The following is a 21,284-nucleotide window of genomic DNA, read 5'->3' on the forward strand; positions in this document are numbered from 1 at the left end:
GAGCATGAGGGATTGGTCTTTTTAATTATACTAATTTAATTTTCTGCTAAAATGCACATAAATTGAAGAGGTGGTCATTTAATTTCAGTGTTCTAGTAATATGAACAGTCCATTCTAGCTCTGCTCTTGGAATTGAATTTACTTACTGCCTTATTAGGCTTCAGTTTAGGGGGGATTATTCCTTACAACACACATTTAAATTTAATATGCAAATAAAACCACAACTACTACTCAGCACTGGTAGCTGTACTCCTGGTGGAGTGAACAACTATATTTATGAGAAGTTTGTGATTTGTTGCCTTATAAGTAGGACCCTGCCAAATTCACAGTCCTTTTTGGTCAATTTCATGGTCATTGGATTTTTAAAATCATAAATTTCATGATTTCAGCTATTTAAATCTGAAATTTCAGTGTTGTAATTGTAGGGGTCTTGACCCAAAAAGGAGCTGTGGAGGGGTTGCAAGGTTATTGGGGGGAAATCGCAGTACGGTTACCCTTACCCACTGCACTGCTGCTGGTCGCATTGCCTTCAGAGCTGGGCAGCTGAAGAGTGGCTGCTGCTGGCCAGGAGCCCAGCTCTGAAGGCAGAGCCACCGCCAGCAGCAGCACAGCAGTAAGGATGGCATGGTATGGTAATGCCACCCTTACTTCTGCACTGCTGCCTGCAGCACTGGGCCCCTCAGTCAGCAGCTAACACACTCCAGCCATCCAGCTCTGAAGGCAGCAGTGCAGAAGTAAGGATGGCATGGTATGGTATGGCATTGCCACCCTTACTTCTGCCCTGCTACTGGAAGGGCGCCACCTTCAGAGTTGGGCCAGTATTGCGAGGTATTTACGTACCAGATATGCTAAATATTCGTATGCCCCTTCGTGCTTCAGAGGACATGCTTCCATGCTGATGACGCTTGTTAAAAAAATAATGTGATAATTAAATTTTTGACTGAACTCCTTGGGGGGGGGGGGGGGGGAATTTTATGTCCCCTGCTCTGTTTTACCCGCATTTTGCCATATATTTCATGTTATAGCAGTCTCGGATGATGACCCAGTACATATTGTTCATTTTAAGAACACTTTCACCGCAGATTTCACAAAACGCAAAGAAGGTACCAATGTGAGATTTCCAAAGATAGCTACCGCACTCAACCCAAGGTTTAAGCATCTGAAGTCCCTTCAAAAAATCTGAGAGGGCTAAGGTGTGGAGCATGCTTTCAGAAGTCTTAAAAGAGCAACACGCCGATGCGGAAACCACCAAAAAATAAAATCAACTTTCTGCTGGTGACGTCTGACTCAGATAATGAAAAAGAACATGCGTTGGTCTGCACTGATTTGGATCATTATCAAGCAGAACCTGTCATCAGCATGGATGCATGTCCCCTGGAATGGTGGTTGAAGCATGAAGGAACATATGAATCTTTAGCGTATCTGGCACGTAAATATCTTGTGATGCTGGCTACAAAAGTGCCATGCGAACACCTGTTCTCATTTTCAGGTGATACTGTAAACAAGAAGAGGGCAGCATTATCTCCTGCAAATGTAAACAAACTTGTTTGTCTGAGCGATTGGCTGAACAAGAAGTAGGACTGAGTGGACTTGCAGGCTCTAAAATTTCACATTGTTTTATTTTTAAATGCACTTTTTGTACACAATTCTACATTTGTAAGTTCAACTTTCATGCTAAAGAGACCGCACTACAGGTTTTGTACTGGGTGAATTGAAAAATACTAAGTCTTTTTTTTGTATAGAGCAAATATTTGTAATAAAAAATAAATATAAAGTGAGTACTGTACACTTTTTATTCTGTGTTGTAACTGAAATCAATATATTTGAAAATGTAGAAAAAAATCCAAGAATATTTAAATAAATTGCACAATTAAGCTTTTTAATCACTTGATAGCCCTAATTTTATGTATTTGTTCTATTATTACCTATTTACATTTTCACAGTTGCGGGAAACTATGGAGGGATCAGACAATTATTTACTGACAGTAAACAGATTCTACAAGTTAAAGCTTTATAACTATTAAAACACAAATTGTCAACATCACATGTCAAAATATACTAAGTAAATATCCTTACATCAAACTCTAATAAGGTCTCAAGCAGCATTATTTTTACTTCACGTATCTGTAAATTTAGATAATCATCAGTGGAAACATTTTTCATTGGTTTGTATGTGTATGGTGAAATCAAAGTTTACAGTCATTTACTGATAAAAAGCTAATCCTTCCAACCCTAAACAACTGCTTCAGCTATTCTATAGTTCATTATGAATCCATGATGTCCCAGAAACAGGTAGGGTCAGAGGGCATGGCAAATTGTCACCACATAGGATTGTATCTTCATCAGTAGGTCATACAGCTAGTGGTAGACCTGGAAGTCCACATCTCAGGCTGGCTGCTGGGATGACCAGCAACTTTTATGATCAATGGAGGAGCATGAGATAAGTCAAAGGGCATTGTGTGGAACTGAGAAGTGATTCCCAATTGCGAAGTGTAGGAAATGTTGGTGGCATGGAAATGTTGAGATTTGTGAAGCATAAGACAGCTTGAGTGACAGAGAGTAGGAGGAGAGTCTGTTTCTTGGCTCAAAAGTGCCAACATCTCCATTCTTAAGTATGTTTTGCATATTGAGAGATGGAGGATGGAATGGATAAAACCTTAGGATCTTTTCATTGCCATGACGAATCTAGAACAGAAATCAGTGTCTGTTTCTTTTGATGACATTGGGAATATTGCTCCAAGAGAAAGATGACTTTGCTACAGTCTAGAAAGCTTCATTTTTTAAACAGATAAAGAGACAGCAGGGATAGCTCTTGAAATTCCTTCTTTAAAAATCTTGAGAGCAGGTTCATTCACAGTGGTACTGACTCAGATTTAAGACAAAAATTCTTAAGCCTACCTGCAAGGGGAAATAGTACACCTGAGCTACAAGAGCTTCATTATCATACATACATACATAAAAATTCTTCATTGAGAGAGTCTCTCCGGTTAGTTTTGGTGAGGAATTTCCTGTGGATCAAAAGGCTTGGCAAAACTGGAAATTCTATTCAGGTTTGAAGAGTCCTTTAGGGCCTTTGCTAGGAACTTGCCAAAAAAGTTTCAGTCCAAAGGGTTCCAGAACCAAGTTCTCTGGAAGTAGGGTCTATATCAAAACTTCAGACCCAGGCATCACGTAAAGCCTGAGTGTTACAGAAAAGAGATCTGGTGACATCATGAGAGGCACTATAAGGGAAAAGATTAATCATCTTGATTGAATCCATCTTAGTTTTATTTCTACCTCTTGATTTCCATAGGACCACTGTTCCCAAGAAGGATCATATGATGGATACACCTGTTTTGTGATGGGGGTTAGCAGATGAGAGACTGGGTTGCTGGTTTGGCTTTCTTGAAAATGGGTCCCAGGGGTGCAGATGATGAAGATGTCATCAACGTAGCACAAGTACAGTAGGGGTGTATGGGGATGAGAGCTGAGGAAGCGTTGTTCTAAGTCAGCCATAAAAATGGTGGCATACTGTGGGGCCATGCAGGTATCTATAGCAGTCCCGCTGACTTGAAGGTATTAATGGTCTCCAAATCTGAACAGTCTCTACGCACAAGAATAAATGGACACAAATCTGACATCAGGAATCATAACATTCAAAAACCAGTAGGAGAACATTTCCATCTCCCTGGTCACTCACTAACAGACCTAAAAGTGGCAATTCTTCAACAACAAAAACTTCAAAAACAGACTCCAACATGAAACTGCAGAACTGGAATTAATTTGCAAACTGGACACCATCAGATTAGGCCTGAATAAAGACTGGGAGTGGTTGGGTCATTACAAAACCTAAACCTAATTTCCCCAATACTAATTTCCCCCTACTGTTACTCACAACTTCCTGTCAACTGTCTGAAATGGGCTACTCATTACCATTTCAGAGGTTATTTTTCCTCCCTTGGTATCCTGCTGTTAATTGGATTGTCTCGTTAGACTGACCTCACACTTGGTAAGGCAACTCACATCTTTTCATGTATTTATACCTGCTCCTGTATTTTCCACTCCATGCATCTGATGAAGTGGGTTCTAGCCCACAAAGGCTTATGCCCAAATAAATTTGTTAGTCTCTAAGGTGCCACAAGGACTCGTTTTTGCTGAAGAGAAGACTCCCAAATGATGATGTAGAAGATGAGTTGAAATTACATGAGGAAAATGTGAAACCAAACACAGGAATCGAAGATATAAAGAGGACTGAAATCAATTGTTCTCTACATGCACTGAAGATAGGACAAGAAGTAATGGGCTTAATCTGCAGCAAGAGAGATTTAGGATAGCTACTAGGAAAAACCTTTCTATCTTAAGTGTAATTAAACTCTGGAAGAGGCTTCAAGGGAGGTTGTGGAATCCCATCATTGGAGATTTTTAAGAACAGGTTGGATGAACACCCGTCAGGAATGGTCTAGGTTTACCTGGTCCTGCTTCAGTGCCCTGACCTGGACTTGATGACCTCTTGATTCTATAAGTCCCTTAATGTTGTAAACAGGACCCTGCTCAACCACTGAATTAGCTGGGAATCTACTGTTAGGCTTTGGACTTCCCTAATGTTTCTTTAAGTGTTTCCCCAAAGCCCCACTCCTTGCCAGTCAGATCAAACTGGAGCGAGAGGGAAAAGTTGGCTAATAGTTCTGTGGAAAAACAGCCCTCAGAGCGAGAGCAAGCCTAAGGAAATCTCTGCCACTGAGCTTGGAGAGTTTCAGGAGCATCTTCATTTTGCACTTCATCCCACAAAACAAAGTGCCAATACGAGAAAGGACAAAAGAAACTTCTTTCCTGCCTCTGAGACGTGGAAAATGCAAAAGAAAACAAGATACAAAGCAACTCCAAGCTTGACAGAGCAATAGATTCCCATGATACAGAAACAAATGGTTAATGAAGAACAAGAGTTTTTAAAAAAATCTCTGTAGTTTGAGCTGTAAAGAGGAGCTAGAAATATTTATATCCATGAATATTTGTATCTGAGCAACCTAAAGCAAGAGTATTTCATTCTCCTGCTTTGCAGATGAGTCCCTAAGGAGCTCAGGAAGGATTTTCCTCCTTCCCTTAAGTATACTCAGTTAGCTAGATGCATCATGGGACGTGGGAGAGTGATTCACCTTCTCTAAAACCATTGGGAGGCAGAAGCAATGGTCTGATCTGCAATGGTAAATCTTATAGTCTTACACACTTTCCTATAATACTCAGCATTGAAGCTCTTTAACAATTCCTTGCATGCCAGTATGTTGGAGGTAGCAGTGAAGGGGGTCATTTTCAAAGGCATAATGGGCTGTTAGGCACCCAAGTCACATTAAAAGTCAATGGGAGTTGGAGGCCTAACTGTTCAGAGTGCCTATGAAAATCTCCTCCAAAAGCTCTTTTAAAGGTTGCAGTTAGGAAAACAGTAAATTACTGTTTTATAGTCCACGTTAAAACAAAATCTCCTCAACATTTCTTTCATAATGAATGATGCACTTTTAGCCAACTAGATTTCATATACAAAAATACCTTACCCGTCGTGTGTTTTCAAGAACTTTTTGATCTGGCTTTCCATAATTTGGTGGATTGGCATAAGGATCGTAGCCAAGTTTCGCTAACATTGGTGCAATCACTGGCATGTCTTGTAGAACATCTGAAGGTATTTTCCCAACCCATTTGGACAAAGCTTCCACATTGACTGGTTTGATTACTTGATCTGTAGATCTTTCAACTCTGCAAAAAGAAAAAAGTAGTTAAAATTTTTCACCCAACCAGTTTTTACTATATAACTAGCATTAAGATCTTTAGGTCTTTTTATAATTGCATGTTTACATAAAGCTGTTAGGCGATAAGGCATTGCTCCATACATACACAAGGACAGCAAGAAAACAGGGAAAAATCGGGCTTTGTTTATTTTTTCTCCTGGACTGTAAGTAGGACTCAGAAGGATTTTTTTTTTTTTTAATCTGGTGTTACCCGCTCTTTTCTATGGTCACTTCTTCCTTGGATAAGAACATGTACAACTCAGCTTTTTATTATGGGTTTAAGAAAAAAGACACTGTGTGCTAATAAAATGCTGACTCCCAGCTATTTAATATACAGTCTGCAGCACAGACTGAATAGTTCTAGATTCTACCATGAAGTAAAATACTTTGATTCATTTTCCAAACTTTCTTCCCAATTAGAAAAGTACACAGCTCGTTAGATAAAAAGAACAGGAGTACTTGTGGCACCTTAGAGACTAACAAATTTATTTGAGCATAAGCTTTCGTGGACTACAGCCCACTACATTGGATGCCTAGAATGGAACACAAAAGCTTATGCTCAAATAAATGTGTTAGTCTCTAAGGTGCCACAAGTACTCCTGTTCTTTTTGCAGATACAGACTAACACGGCTGCTACTCTGAAGCTCCTTAGATGTTAGTATTCATCTTTTTTCTGTGAAAACAGGTTAAAATCAAAACCTTGGCACAAAAAGCCCCTCGGGAGATATTTAACTCCTGTACCATAAGTAATACCACATGGTATGTCATCATACATCTGCAATTCCAACTGAATAGCTAAACATGTATGGGAACTATTGCTAAATACATAGCTGTCATGTCTGCCTACAGTCATTGCACTACCTGTACCTAACTTACTGATGTAAAGCATTTTAAGCATAAAAGGCTCTACCTAGGCTCTAATAGCTAGCTCTTATTACAGAAGTTTTCTTTGGTAGATCTCAAAGCACTTTACAAAGACAGTAATCATTACCATCCTCCCCACTTTACAGGTAGGGAAACTGAGGCACAAGGCGGCAAAGTGATTTGCCCATGATCACTGCGTAGGCCATAAAACCAAGTTCTAGTCTACATTTAAATACCAAAACATAAGAACAGTAGCAAAACTCTTGCTCTGTTAAAAAGACCCCTCCCTACCAGAACAAACAGGAAACAATGCAAGTTAATGAAGCATGGAGATTCCAGGTAAGACTCAGCAATTAGTAACTGACTCAGAATTAAGACAGCAGATATCTCCTGAGAAAAATAAAGGGAAATTTGGTGGAATAGTCCCTGTAGTTTCAAGCTAGGGGGTCAAAGTGCCATAACTTCATTGACTTCAGTCACTTTACAACAATGATGAGCTTATCGAATTAACCTGATAATTGTGAGAAGAGAGTGAACAGTTTTTGCCTCATAGGTAATGATTATAATTACTGATTCATAAGCAGCTAGTTGACTTTGAAGATGTCTGGTGTGGAGAAGTATTCTATTAAAATTTCCAATTTTCTGGAGTCCAAGGTCAAAGTTTTCAAAAGCACATGCCTAAAAATGAGACAACTAAATTCATACTTAAGCACCCAAATAAGTAGTTTGATTTTCAGTGATGCTCAACACTCAGCACCCCCACAGATTACAGTGAAAACTAATGAGTATCTATTGATTTCAGTGGAAGCTATGAGAATCCCTTCTAGTTTTGAAGTAAGCCATCACAAAGGGATACCAGTGAGAAACAGGTTGGTTTTGGTCCTCCTCTACCTTGCTGCAGTTTTAAATGGAGTAGTGTACACTAGTTTCCCCACTTAGAGAATCATTAGAATTGATTTTAGGAGGACTGAGATGGCAAAACAAATACAGCACAAAGCGTCATGACATCAAAAGAAGTCTGCAAAGATGGGACAATACCCAAAAGATGAGCAAAACCACTGAAGTTGACTCTTACTAGCATTACACTTTTGAAGGTTCTCAGACATTTAAAGACTGAGGGGGAAAAAAAAAACAGATCAAATCTGAAATGTGCTTCTCAAAATTATCAAAGATTGTCTTGTCTTTGAACTCTGATTCTAAACAACAAGAAGCGTTGCAATAAGATCTATGTAAATCGGATTGGCTAATAATTGTTTGTTCAACACCATGATGGATCCCCAATCAGAGATCAGGCCCCGGAGGGCTATTGTAATATAAGTAACATATAGGGCACTTAATGAATGCCCAGCACATAACAAACAGCACTTCAAACTTAAAAGAAAAAAAAAATCCATGTCCTGCCCCTTGCCTTTTTCATCATTTACAGCAACAACATCAGCATAGAACATTTCCTGGCAGTTAACAACAGCCTCGGGTTAATGCTAGAAGCACACTAGCTCCTCCCAGACAGTGATTAATTCCCAGAAAATACTGTACCAAATTTGTTTTTACTTAAGTAAACTATGTCTCCACAGAAAAATATTTAACACAGGAAAAAAAGGACAAGACCAGGAAAAGAACCATAGTCTAGAGCATCTGAGCAGGAAGTCATGAAAATGAGAGAGGGAGCACACACACACAATGGCAGTTCCAGGTCCTACTTTAAAAGTGCAGTAAGATCGGAGACAGTGAAACAGCTGACATGTAATCCAGCGCTAACCACAAGCACTTCTGTCTCTGCATGGCAATAACCAAGAAAAAAAAAATTGATCTGCAAAAAAAAAAGAATATTCCAGTACTATTTCTGCCTACTTAGCTATTTTCACAATAATCCTAAAAAATGTTTAAAAAAAAAAAAAAAAAAAAACTTGTCAAATCCTCCTTGAAAAAGGAATGGCATTTCTTTGCATTTGTGGTCACCACAGCTGTTTTCAGTTAGGTGGCAAATGCCAGGGATATATTAACAATACTCCTTATGGCTAGACTACTACATACTACAATACATTCCTTAAACAGCCATGCTGGCTATTACTTCAAACCGCAGAAGGTTCTGTGCTACCACAAATCCTGCAATATACATCTTTAAAGGCCTTTTAACATTATCACTAGTTAGATAGAAGCCAAACTGAAATAAAATTGCTATTCCTGTTCTCTTAATAATAATAATGAGGCTCCAGCAGCATCAGCATAAGAAACTGAAGAATGAAAATGAAGATCATTAAGCAAATGCAGACAAAGACTAAGACACCCATAATCACTGCCCACTCAAGGCGACAGTGGAATCAAAACCAAAAGTCAGAATACTAATCAGATGTGTCTCCTATCCTGAGTTACTACTAGTAGAGTAGAGCATGGAACTCAGCCAAAAACTAGGAGGGGAAAAGAAGGTGAAGGCAAAACGTCCTTGCCCCAGAATTCTGCAAGCCACTTATCTGAAAGTGACCAATTATCTGTGTGAGAGAAACAGCCTTCATGAGAATACAGGCTCTATATAAAACTGAAAATCTTAAATTAGTTTCATCTTCAGACATTTTAAAGTAAGCTCCTTCTAGCATGATGAAGTTTCAGGACATAACCTATGTCACTGTAGCCCAGTTCTATAAACAGGAAGATTAATGTAAATTTGTCATAAGTTCCAATTTATTTCTTATTTTTTTTGCTGGGTGAATAATTGCTAATTGAACTTTCTGTAAAGTGATGATCTGTCATCAGGTTTTTCACCCAAACAAAAGTGCACCCTCTTCCTCAAAGTGGCTTTATGTCCAATTTCCAATTTTTGTGTGGGGGGGGGGGGGGGGACGAGGCACAGAATGGGGATATCATGGACTTTCAGTCTCTGGGGTATGTAAAACCCCAAACACTTAGTTTAAATGGTTTTCTGGAATTGACAACTAGCTAAAAAGGACTTAATTCTAACCTGATTGGACATGGTTACATGGCTCCTTGGTAGGCATTGCACCTGACTTTTCCAAAGATCTTGGAGAGAGATGCTACAAGGCTCAGTAAGTGAAGTTCACAAGCTATAGGAATCCAGGATATGGGCAAGAAGGTTTGGCTTTCGGGTTGAAAACCCCCCTAAGGGAATACTGAAGCTCCAGAACTCCAAGACTGATCACCTGAGAAAGAGGAAGTCACAACATCAATGAAGAGGCTACGTCAGCTTCTGAGCAGTCTCTCCGTGCACCCGAAGAAAGCCTGCTCTAGCAGGAAGAGCCCCACTGGTGTGCATTCCCACACCATGTAGACAACGCCATAGACTCCTTCAATACAGAACTGTTACTTATCCTTCAGTAACTGGTTCTTTAACACGATGTTGGTGTACATTGCACTGCAGATATGCATGTGCCTCATGCATGTGCGATTGGAGTCTTGAATAATGGCATTGAGGGTGCATGAGTGCTCTGTACCACCTCGTGCTCCTGCTTGCAGATTGGGAGCCTCCCTCCCAATTTAAAGCTTGTGTTAGCTTCCTTTTATCAGCAGAAATATGGGACTTTTTGGATCCCACAATTAAGAAGCAATGTTAGTGAAGTAACAGAATGAAATGGAAACCTAAAATCCGAAGGCCACGACAGTAAACATAATTTGCTGATACACAGGCAGCTATGATGCACTGATTTACTCCAACTCAATCAGAAGGTTTAGGATAAGGAGATGGAGTGTGCAAGATTTTGCAATTCAGTTATAATTCCAGAACAATTATCTAATACTAACAATTTGGTTTTGAGCCAATTCTTAAGTGGAACAAAAGTTAATTACTGCCAATTCACAACCCCACCATGCACTCAATTTTGGTGCAGCGGTACATACTGTGAAATATCCTGATAAGCGAAAAGGGTTTAACAGTACATAACACAATGTTGTAATAAAAAAGTATATCAAACCATGACATACTAACTTTGACTTATGAGGAAAACACCTGTTAAAGAGGCCATATGAAAGCCTTTGTAATAATCAAGACCACATGTTACCAGTTCCATCTGTGTTGTTCTGGCCAAGAAAATATTCCAGTAAAAGACCACTCAATGCACAAAGATACTGAAGTTTGATTGGTTTGTTCACTACTAACATAATCCATTGGTCATTTTTTTAGGAACAGATGGTTAGTCATTACTGGATGTGATGCTTTATGAATAAGATAACGGGGCTGCTGAATAATAGCTAGAAGATAAGACAAAGGAGAAAAAGCACAAATGTATTTACAGATACAACAGAATCAATCAAGGAAACTACTATATTCTAGAGCATTACCAGACAACGGTTTGAAATATATGGCAGAACTGAAGTAAGAGTGGGGTTCCATTTGTGCATACAGCCTCATTCTGTGAAGGATCAGAAACTCCCTCCTTATGGAGAATAGAAGGGTAATCTCAGTTATGCTACCTAGGTACCAAGATCAGAAAAGCCTGCTACAGAGAACACATGCCCGATATTTACATCACTGCACTGACCAAAAAATTTTAAAATGAGAGACAGTAGGTAATGTTAATACTGAATGAAATCAAACACTTGAGAAAGCAGTTATACTTCAGCAATTACAATGGAAGATATGCCAAGGGAAAGATCACAATTTATTGTACTCAGTATTTCACTGTACAGGAAAAAAGCCCATAAAACTAAATACAATTGCAAATGGCCAACAGAACTGTATTGACTTGTTTTACTTTAAGTAAACAGGACTCAGATTAACTTACTTTTTATGATGTGTTTATTGTTTCAACTACCTTCAAATGGCACAACCAATGACATGAATAAACGGGATCAAATATCACATCAGATAAGATTGATAGTTTAGTTTTGGGGAAAAACATTGACCAATAAACTGTTTGGAGTTTAATATTGTAGACTGCTTGGTTGGGGACCCAGGGTTTTTAAATTGTATTTTATACATTAAAATAATTAAATATTTTATTTTGAACTAGTGATCTAGTAGAGAGGGAAGTTATCTGAAGAATTAGTCATTAGCTACAGGGAGCTGGTCCCACCCTGCCATTGCCCGAAAGGCTAGGTGGGGTTTATTACTTCAGGCGAAGTCACAGGTGGCAGTCTACTTTTGTGTTCTGGCAGCATTTTGACATCTGCACCAGCTCAACCTATTACAAATATGTACACAATTCACAATCCCTTGTGGAGAGGTGTGAGAAGGGAGAACACCCATGCAAATGTTTGAAGTTACACATTAAATGTTTGCATTAACTACACCCCTCTGAGCAAATGCTCAGTAAATGTTGGTACACAAGAACAGCCAAACTGGGTCAGACCAAAAATCCATCTAGCCCAGTATGCTGTCTTCCGACAGTGGCCAGTGGTGCCCCAGAGAGAATGAACAGAACAGGTAATCATCAAGTGATAAAGTATAAATACTTCATAAGAAACAGGGTGAAGAGGCATAGTACTACTTCCAAAAACAAAACTAGCAATAAAAGCCACACTGGAGCCTTTTTTTTTTTTTTTTAAATAAATCAGTGCAAGGGAGATCGAGAAATCAGAACTCTTACATTAATAAGTAGTAATCAATCCCTGCACAGCACACTGAAGTGATATTGCACATAAAACTGATTTGGATCCTCCCACATTTTTTAGGAGTGTCCAATTTAAAAAATATTATTCCATCAGAAAATATAATGACTACCTTTATAGTAAAATTAACACTGTGGAGACTAACAGCCTTGAAGACGCCAGTGTTCTGATGGTTTGTTAGTTTTTGTGACTCAGGCAACTTACTGTTGACTCAAAGGCATTATAGCGTATCAGAACAAACAGAGGCAGACCTGAAAAATCCAGTTACTTCCCACGGTTCCAACATAAGCAGGGACTCATTAGAAAGCTGTCTGTTTTCTATTGCTAAATACTTATGAGGCACTTAGGTACCAATCTCATCTTTCCCAATCCCTGTTTCCGAACTAACAGTGTATCATGTGAGGAGGACTTCCCAGTTCATTATCTTCCATCCCATTGCCACTTCCCATATCTAGCTTATTCCTCAGACCAACAGGGCTTTTGCATACTTGTATACCCATCTTTCCAATCAACATGATGAACCCTTTTATTTATTAAAAAGGGTTCATGTCAAAATATCTCTGCTCTTATATTTAAAAAAAAAATATTATCCAACCTTTTAGACTGTAAGCAATCTGGGCCACAGGCTGTCATTGATTATGTCTGTACAGCTCTTAGCACAATAAAGAGCACAAGCAAATTGGACCTGAGACACTACCACAATATAAAATGTTCATTAATGAGGACAATCAAACATATGGGCAGTGGCACAGAAGAGTGAGTTTCTTTGCATTAAATCTTCACTTGCCACAAAGGCAACCATTTCCACTACAGCAGCATCAGTACCCTGATATTTTACCGGGGATGCCAGAAATCAATATAAAGTCTTTAAAACCCACTCTGAACTAAATACTGGCTTAGGGATCTAATAAGTAGCCATTCATAGCTGGTTTCCAATTTTTAATATAAAATCACTTGGCTTTAGGTTTTTGAAGAATTAATTAGTGTAAATGATTTTGCCTGTTGGCTTACCCAATTGTTTAGGTTTAGCATTTATCCTCTCCACTGTTCAGTTAATCTTACTAGTTTATTTGAATCAACTGAAAAAAGTAGTGTTCCTACTCACTGTGAGAGGAGCTTTCTTCTTTCTTTCTTCTACTGTAAGAGTACTTGAGCACAGACAGGCAGTCACACATTGTGGCCAAGAAATTTAACTGGGCACATCCCACAGCTAGGACATCACTTTTTAATATAAAAAGTAACTATTGTCCCTCTGGCAGTCTAACAGAGATGACATAATATAGTAAAAGCTTTGCAATATCAGGAAAGGAAGAAAGACATGAGTCACATATTGAAAGAACTGTGCTTAGGAAGAGGAGGGAGGGGAGAGAAAAAGACTTTTCTGTATTATGAATAATGAGTTTCCACTTCTCTCAAACTCCAGCTACACATATGGGTAGACACACCAAAAGAGCTGGTCAGTGAAGAGTAAGTTAGACATCATAGGAAAGACTAAATCGTTTAAGCTCCCTCAAGAATATCAAAACCCGGATACTTCACCCAGCTCTACTCAGGAAGTCAAATGCACAATGTGCATGAAAGACAATTAGTAAAAGATTAGTCTACAACCGGTTTCTTATATTCAAAATACAAACCCTCTCAGAAGGCTGTGCCAAAAGAAAAAGTATGCCAATTCTGGGTCCTACTTCACTGGAACAGCAGTTCCCCAAATTTCCTGAAAGATTATAACTCAAGCTGATTTACAATCCATGAACCTGAGGTAAAAAAAACCCTCTAGTGTAGACAAACCCTTTGAGGCACTCTACATTAGGACTCAGCTTCCTGAGGAATTACTAAACCATTTAAGATTGAACCCTAGATACAACTAATCTCTCTAAAAAATGTATATATTGTCAATAAGATAGGCATTATCTTTAATCCCTATACAAAAATGGATTTCATACCTAGGTAATCATAGCTCATCATCAGGTTTTATCCAAATATTTAAAATTATAAAAATGAAATCTAAACTGATACATAATCTTCCCAAACTGCAGATAGCCTTAACAATAGCTCTGAGATGTGAACTGCTTCAGTCATCCAAGGAGATGAATTCTGAAATCTAAATAATTTAGCTGAAACCCACTGTTAACTAGTTCCTTGCTGATCAGTTTAGCCTGTCCACTTAATTCTTAACTGAGTTTGTAACCAGTTAATGCCTTCTTTGCTCTATACATGGTTTGTGTTCACATTAACTATGATAAATATTCTATTAGTAAATGTGGCATCTTGTAGTGTGTTTTGCCACTGCCAGAGGCCTAGGCAGTCACAAGTGCTTCTTGTGAACAGTTCAGCACATTTTATAGTGGAGATTGGAACCTCGTAACTGTGCCTAAGTAATCCAGTCCTACTTAGTGCACAAGGAGCTGAAAGGAAGATATTCCAGAGTGTATTGACCTACGTGCACGGTTCCACTCAGTGCGTGTTGTTCAGGTACCCTATATTCCTTACTGAGGTATAGGATAACAGGGTAGCTCCCTACATTTTCCCAGAATGCATTAATACAAACACGGTTAGGCAATATGGCAGGTGCAAATATACCAACACAGTTAGCTACAGCTATGACACAATGATGCTGCTGTGCAAACTACTCTGTGTTTGTTTTAACATGTCAAGTCACCAACTGGTTACAAAATCCATGATTGTACTGGTAGTGGTGATGGGACCTTTAGAAGTAGGGTGACCAGATAGCAAGTGTGAAAAATCGGGACGGGGTGGGGGATAACTGGCACCTATATAAGAAAAAAGCCCCAAATATCAGGACTGTCCCTATAAAATCGGGACATCTGGTCACCATATTTAGAAGAAACATCCAGCATGCTTATCTCACAATCCCAAACTACTTCCAACACCTTATTGTGGATTAAAAGCCCAAACTGCCCCTTACCCACATGCAAAAACCTACAACTTTCCTTGATATCTTCTACAAGGTAAGTATGCATTTTCAATATAAAAATCTGCTGCAGCACACAAAGTGTGAGGAGAATGAAAAAAGTTGAATTTAATGTCAAAATCAGAAGACTAGAAGGGCTATTGTACTGGTTATTTCATTTCCTATGTAATCCAATAAAACCCTTCAATTCAAATGAACCTGTTTAAATTTCATGTCAGCCACTCTGGTGACACAGAGCTTTGCTGCAGAATTTAAGTCCGACTTGCTGCAGAGTATTCTGGTCTTTATCTACAGGAACATTAAAATGGCCATAGTGAAAAGTGATTAAAGAAAATACACTACTGCTGAGACTGGTCAACACTTGTATTTCTACAATAGCCTGTAATTATACTTGGCATCAAAATGCAAACCATGTCTAAACAGTGAAGTTTAGATCGATACAAGACACCAAGAAACACTTGTACTCACTTTGAAAGAGACACACCACCTGCTTTCCCAATCATTTCCTCATGGTGTAGCACTGCTTGGTTCCATGGAATGTGGAGAAACTTTAATAGATTTCTCATCCACCTTTCAGGATGCAATACAAGTTGTTCATAGTGTACCAGCATGCATCTTTCAAAACCAACCTCCATACACTGGTTATACATAGTCTCTATAGCACGATTCCACTTGGTCAAACAGTCCCTGTAGCTGTTAAGGTCAAACCCAGCTATGGTGACTTTTCTAGATATCATGGAATGCACCGATGCACGACCATCCCGTACCATTAAAAGAAATTTGGCATTGGGGAAAATTCTGGCAAGATAAGTTAAGGACTTCAGAGCAAAAGGATCTTTATTACACAAATAGGGAGCAGGTTCCCCGTGTTTAACAATGATTTCCAATAAAAAGGCTTGCATGGCTGAGTCCAGAACTTCATCTGTCACCCCAGCTTCATCCAGTCTGATTTTCTCTTTACTTGATCTGGCCCACATCTGCTTAACTGCCAGAATTCGAGGGATAACCCTAGTCTCTTCTCCACAACGGATATCGGGGTGAGCATCTAGCATGGCACGCATTAGTGTAGTGCCACTTCGAGGCACCCCTCCAATAAATATTAAAGGCATGTCTTTATTGTAAGCAAAGGTTTTATTTGCTTTTAAGTTAAAGACAGTTCTTATTGTGGTTCTCCCACTTTCCATCCTCACTGGCTGGCTGCGTTCTTCTATTCTGTGGTGACATTCCATAGCATGTTGCCCCAAATAAAACACTGTCACTGAGCTGATCACCAGACATGCCAATAACAAGTTTTGTTTGAGTTTTCCAACCATTTTGATACAATAGTCACTTTAAATAAACCAATCTTTTACTCCGGAATATCTTCAGATTTTCACGCCATGGAGATTATAGTCCAAGATGATCAAGATCTGGTGGGAATAAAAGAAAAAATTACAACTGCACTAAGAACTATTACAGATTAACATATATCACCATGCCAGATATTTCAGTTGGAGATAAATTACAAGTTCCCTGGTGTGATGTTAATACCACTGAACATAGTACATATATACAAATTCTTCAAACAGAACATGTATTCCATGTTATACCATGTACTTCCATTATATCAGTGAGTCCCCATCATCTCCTCCAGTGGATGTACTCCACGAGGACTGGTTCAATTCCTTTGTTGTCTACAGCCAGCCAGATGACTGTATTATTACCGTTTAGTAAGAAATAGTCAGCTACATTATCAAGAAAATATTCAGAATAAATGGAACCACTGGATATCTATTACTAACAGGTATGGTCAAGCAAAGATGTCACTTATGCAAGTGTCTGCAAACTGAAAGGAAAAATGTTAAAAATATGTATTTCGTTATTATTCACTGAAGTTTAACTGTGCGTTTAGTACTTCACAAAAAAAGGGGGAAAAAAGAGCAACTGAGAGCTCCTTGAGGCACGAACTGTCTAGATAAAAAACAAATAATAAATCAATAGATACAATTTCACATTTGGGGAAAGCAGGATATATTTTAAATTAAATCTGAATAGAAATGTAAGTTGACTGTTGGAAGCTGCTGAAAAATTTGAAATCTTAGAATAATTTTGGCTTGATGGATAAATGGCACATGAGGTGGTCACAGGAATGAGATACACAGGTACATGGTAAATGTCATGTCTCATTTCCATATATAAATACATTCTGCCTTCTATCATATCTGTGAAACCCCACTGCCTCCAGTGAATTTGCACAGATATAAAATCAGAGGCAGCATTTTTATTACTTGTAAAGATGCAACTTTCAGATTCCATGTTGAGTTTAGAGGGCTGACAGGAAAGAATTTTCTTATACTTGCAAAGTTAAAAAGTTCAATATGGTGCCACTGATATAAGCATGGAATCCTACAGAGTTTTTTAAAAATCTTCCTCCATTTCTCAATGCAGGGGACGGAGGGAGAAGAGTGCTGCATAGATAATATTTATGACCATATGGGATACAGTATATGACTCACTCACTCAGACTTCTTACCCAGTACAGATAGGAGTGAAGTCTTTTCACGTATCTCTGGAGCACTGCACACACATTGAAAGGAAAATGAAATGAATTCTGCTCTCAGATACATTGGTGCAATACCACTGAACTCAGTGGAGATACACCTGTAGTACAATTGAGTCCATTATATTCTTTAAGCCTAATAAGAGGCTTGTTAAAATGCAACTACAGTTTGTATCTGGCTGGTGATTTTAGGGTACAGGAGCTGTTTCCCTGGAAACAGAAAAGATGAAGTTAAGTGGGTCTGAGGTACAGTAGAACCTCAGAGTTACAAACACCAGAGTTACGAACTGAGTGGTCAACCACAGACCTCATTTGGAACTGGAAGTATGCAATCAGGCAGCAGCAGAGATAAAAATAAAAATAAAAAATAAAAAGCAATTACAATACTGTGTTAAATGTAAACTACTAAAAAAAATAAAGGGAAAGATTTGACATGGTAAGGAAACTGCTTCTGTGCTTGTTAAATTTAAATTAAGATGGTTAAAAGCAGCATTTTTCTTCTGCATAGTAAACACAGTTGCCAACTTTCATGCGGTAAACAGGCATCCCGACTTTCACAATAAGCCAAAAATCAAGCTAATCCTATTTCAAAACAAGGCCAAAACAAGCCAATCCCTAAGAACCCCAACACTCTATGTGACTAGATCCCCCCCCCCGGTGCGCAGTCCAGGACTGTGGTGGGCCCGCTGTGCACCCCTGGCTCTCTCCCATGCTTGCCCTTTGCTCTCTCCCATGCTTGCCCCTGCTTGCCCTTTGCCCCTGCTTGCCAAGAGCAGATAAAAAAAAAAAGCAGCAATAAGCTACAAGCCAAACAACCAACAAGTTACAAGCCAAAAACTAGCCAACAAGCAAAAAGCCAATTAATCCAAAAACAAACCCAATTTCTGCATTTTATTCGTGGGTTTGGCATGTCAGAGTAAAGTTTCAAAACTATTAAGTCAATGTTCAGTTGTAAACTTTTGAAACAACCATAACGTTTTGTTCAGAGTTAGACATTTCAGAGCTAGAACCAACCTCCATTCCCGAGGTGTTTGTAACTCTGAGGTTCTACTGTACAGGGGATCGGGAACCAACACACAGGATGAAGGTCCACACTGGACTCAAGCCTGAGTGCTGCCAGGGCATCGCAGCAGCTGTTATCAGCCAAAGATTTAACACATACCTCAAGGTAATCAAAAACCTCTTCCATGGAAATAATGTGAAAGTTTCATTTACTCTTTTCAAGAAGTGTAAAAATTGTGTGGAATGAAGCAAGTTTTATGTTTCAGTAATTCAAATAAAAACCCTGATTCTGCAAGCCCTCCAAGATGAGAGCTCAGACATAAATGGGAGCTTCACGCATAGAAGACTTGCGGGAATGGGCTCATAACATGATTCTGTTATCAGCAAAGCAATTTGAACGTAATCAGTCAGAGGAATGACAGAAACTACTGCATTATATTTGTTTAACAGACCAAGCTAAATAAAAATTGTTAAGGTGAAAAGATCAGCAGAAAACTGACATTGGGTAAAAATAAATTAAATTTTATACTTCTGTAAGGATCTTCAATCAAATCAATTTAGAAGTAGCCATAAGGTTACATACAATCAGAACGTAAAGTGCATGCTCCCAATTAAAGAGCATAAATTTAATATTACCATTTAAAGAAAATGACAACCAATGATCATTAATGGCAGTAATTGACTGTCAACAATTTTGTCAACTTTATAAAACTATACACATTGCAAATGCCTTAATAAAAACATGCTTAAATAACGTAATTAAAAAAAATTCTAGAGCTTTCAGGAAAACTGCTTTGGAGGGGGGAAAAAGAAGAAGAGCTTTCATAAAGCCGTCAAAACAAAATATACCCACAAAAATATTTCTATTTCTTTTTAGGTTTGGAATGTGGAGCATCAACTATTTTTACTTTTATTTTGTTGTTTGGGCTCTATTCCCATAAACTTTAAAATAAGTATTCTTTTGCTTAGGAGAATCTGAAATGGATCTCTCAACTGAAGAAGTCATTGACGGGTGACTCAGACAGCGCAAATGAATTCTGACCTCAGGAAAGAAAGTGCCAGGAGCAAAGAACAGTTTTAGTACCAACGCTCAGGCACCAACAAAGAAGCAACTTTTAACTAATTCCCTATCTGTGAGGTGAAGAGAGAACTGGAACCATCTCAAGTGGTACATGTAAACACACATCTATTTACAAATGCAGGCCAGTTGTTTGTACCAAAAAAAAAAATAAAATAAATAAATCCATGAGTATAGTGATTTTTTAAACAAAAGTATTGTTTATTTTATCAACAAAATATTATTGAAATAATGTATCCAATAAATTAAAGTAGTTTTAAATATAAAGAAAATATGTAGCCATTTTACATTTCCAACTGTGCTAGCAAGTCAGATTTATTTGTTAAATAATTACAAAATACAAGTTTTGACTTAATTGATTGCAATACTGTTGACTGAAAGCTCTTTGCGGCCAGGGATTATCTTTTACTTTGTGTTAGCACCTTTCCAGATGGGGCTTCAGTTTTGATTGGGGCCTCTGGGCGCTAAAAAGTCAGAATAGCTGCAACAAGTAAACAAGGACTCAAATCCTACTTCAAGAGGAACTTTGGGTGTGCCAACATGGTGAGACTGGGCCCTTGATTAAATAATTTTTCATGGTTTTAAATGGGAGAATTCCACCCACCCCAATTCCAATATTCAGATTTTTTTTTCTTCTTTGCACATCCACAGCTTCTAGAATAAGACATCCTCTCTTTAAAATGTTCCTTCACTAGGCAGGCTTTAAATCTGGCCTTTACTCCTTTACCATCTCCATAGCTTTGAATTCTGCCTTGAGGTACAGGGAAATTACATATTTATATTCTCACTGGTGTTAAACTTATCAATTGACCATGCTGCAAGTTGAAAAACTACCCATAGAAGTAGGAATGTATTAAACGTCAGCTGAGGTTCAGCTAAAATATTAAACAGCTATATAAATGAGGGAGAGGGAGAATGTATAATAAATCCTGATGTAAGATTTAGCATTCAATATAGAAAAGCTAAAACCTTGCATAATGTGTTAACATTTAATTATGCAATAAAGCTTTTCCAAATCAGAAAGTGAAGCTGAGTCCTGGATGGAAATAAGATACATCAAACAATGTTCAGATTCTCTCTGAGCAGCACCTGCAAGTTCTTTCCTTCTTTTAGCCCATCTTGAGCTTCACGTACGTAGGTCTGTGCACATACATGCTATTTATGTGTATGAGGAGAGTAGGGCCCTTTGTTGCCAAAAATCCATCACCTAAGGTTAGTAATCTGCATACATGGCTGCTTTTCATTAAATCTTCGGGCAAGCACACACATGACAAACATGAGAAAGCCAATTAGCACAGCAGCAGCAAGAGCACTGAGATCTCCCCAGGGCTCTGAAAAAAACAGCATGAAACCCCTTATTTGTGGAGGGTTGGTTTTTTGTGGGGAGTCATTTCACTTTTGTCAAGGTACAGAAATGACTGCTGTCAAAACAGATAAAACTAACGCACTGTAGCGCAATCCCTCTTCTGGTTCAGAAACATGTTATGTATTGAAGTATTTTATACAGTCCAGGTTTTAAACACCCTCTTAAAGGCATCATTTCCTTCCATAACG

At 38.5% G+C, this 21,284-nt stretch overlaps 1 protein-coding gene across 6 annotated transcripts in view; it reads right to left on the reverse strand.

Annotated features, from left to right (window-relative positions):
• The window catches only part of TPST1 (tyrosylprotein sulfotransferase 1), a 71,807-nt gene that overhangs the window by 23,275 nt on the left and 27,248 nt on the right, over positions 1–21,284 (reverse strand). For all 6 annotated transcript variants that reach the window (XR_008442697.1, XR_008442694.1, XR_008442693.1 and 3 more), the window contains 2 exons: positions 15,580–16,520; positions 5,526–5,724 (listed from right to left, as the gene is read on the reverse strand). Coding sequence is in view for 1 of the 6 variants with exons in the window: in XM_054008234.1 (XP_053864209.1) it covers positions 5,526–5,724; positions 15,580–16,424 (1,044 nt within the window). In the remaining 5 variants the exon portion in view is untranslated. The remainder of the gene's footprint in view (positions 1–5,525; positions 5,725–15,579; positions 16,521–21,284) is intronic.

The sequence above is a fragment of the Malaclemys terrapin genome, chromosome 18, assembly GCF_027887155.1.
Source record: "Malaclemys terrapin pileata isolate rMalTer1 chromosome 18, rMalTer1.hap1, whole genome shotgun sequence".
Classification (NCBI taxonomy): Eukaryota; Metazoa; Chordata; order Testudines; family Emydidae; genus Malaclemys; species Malaclemys terrapin.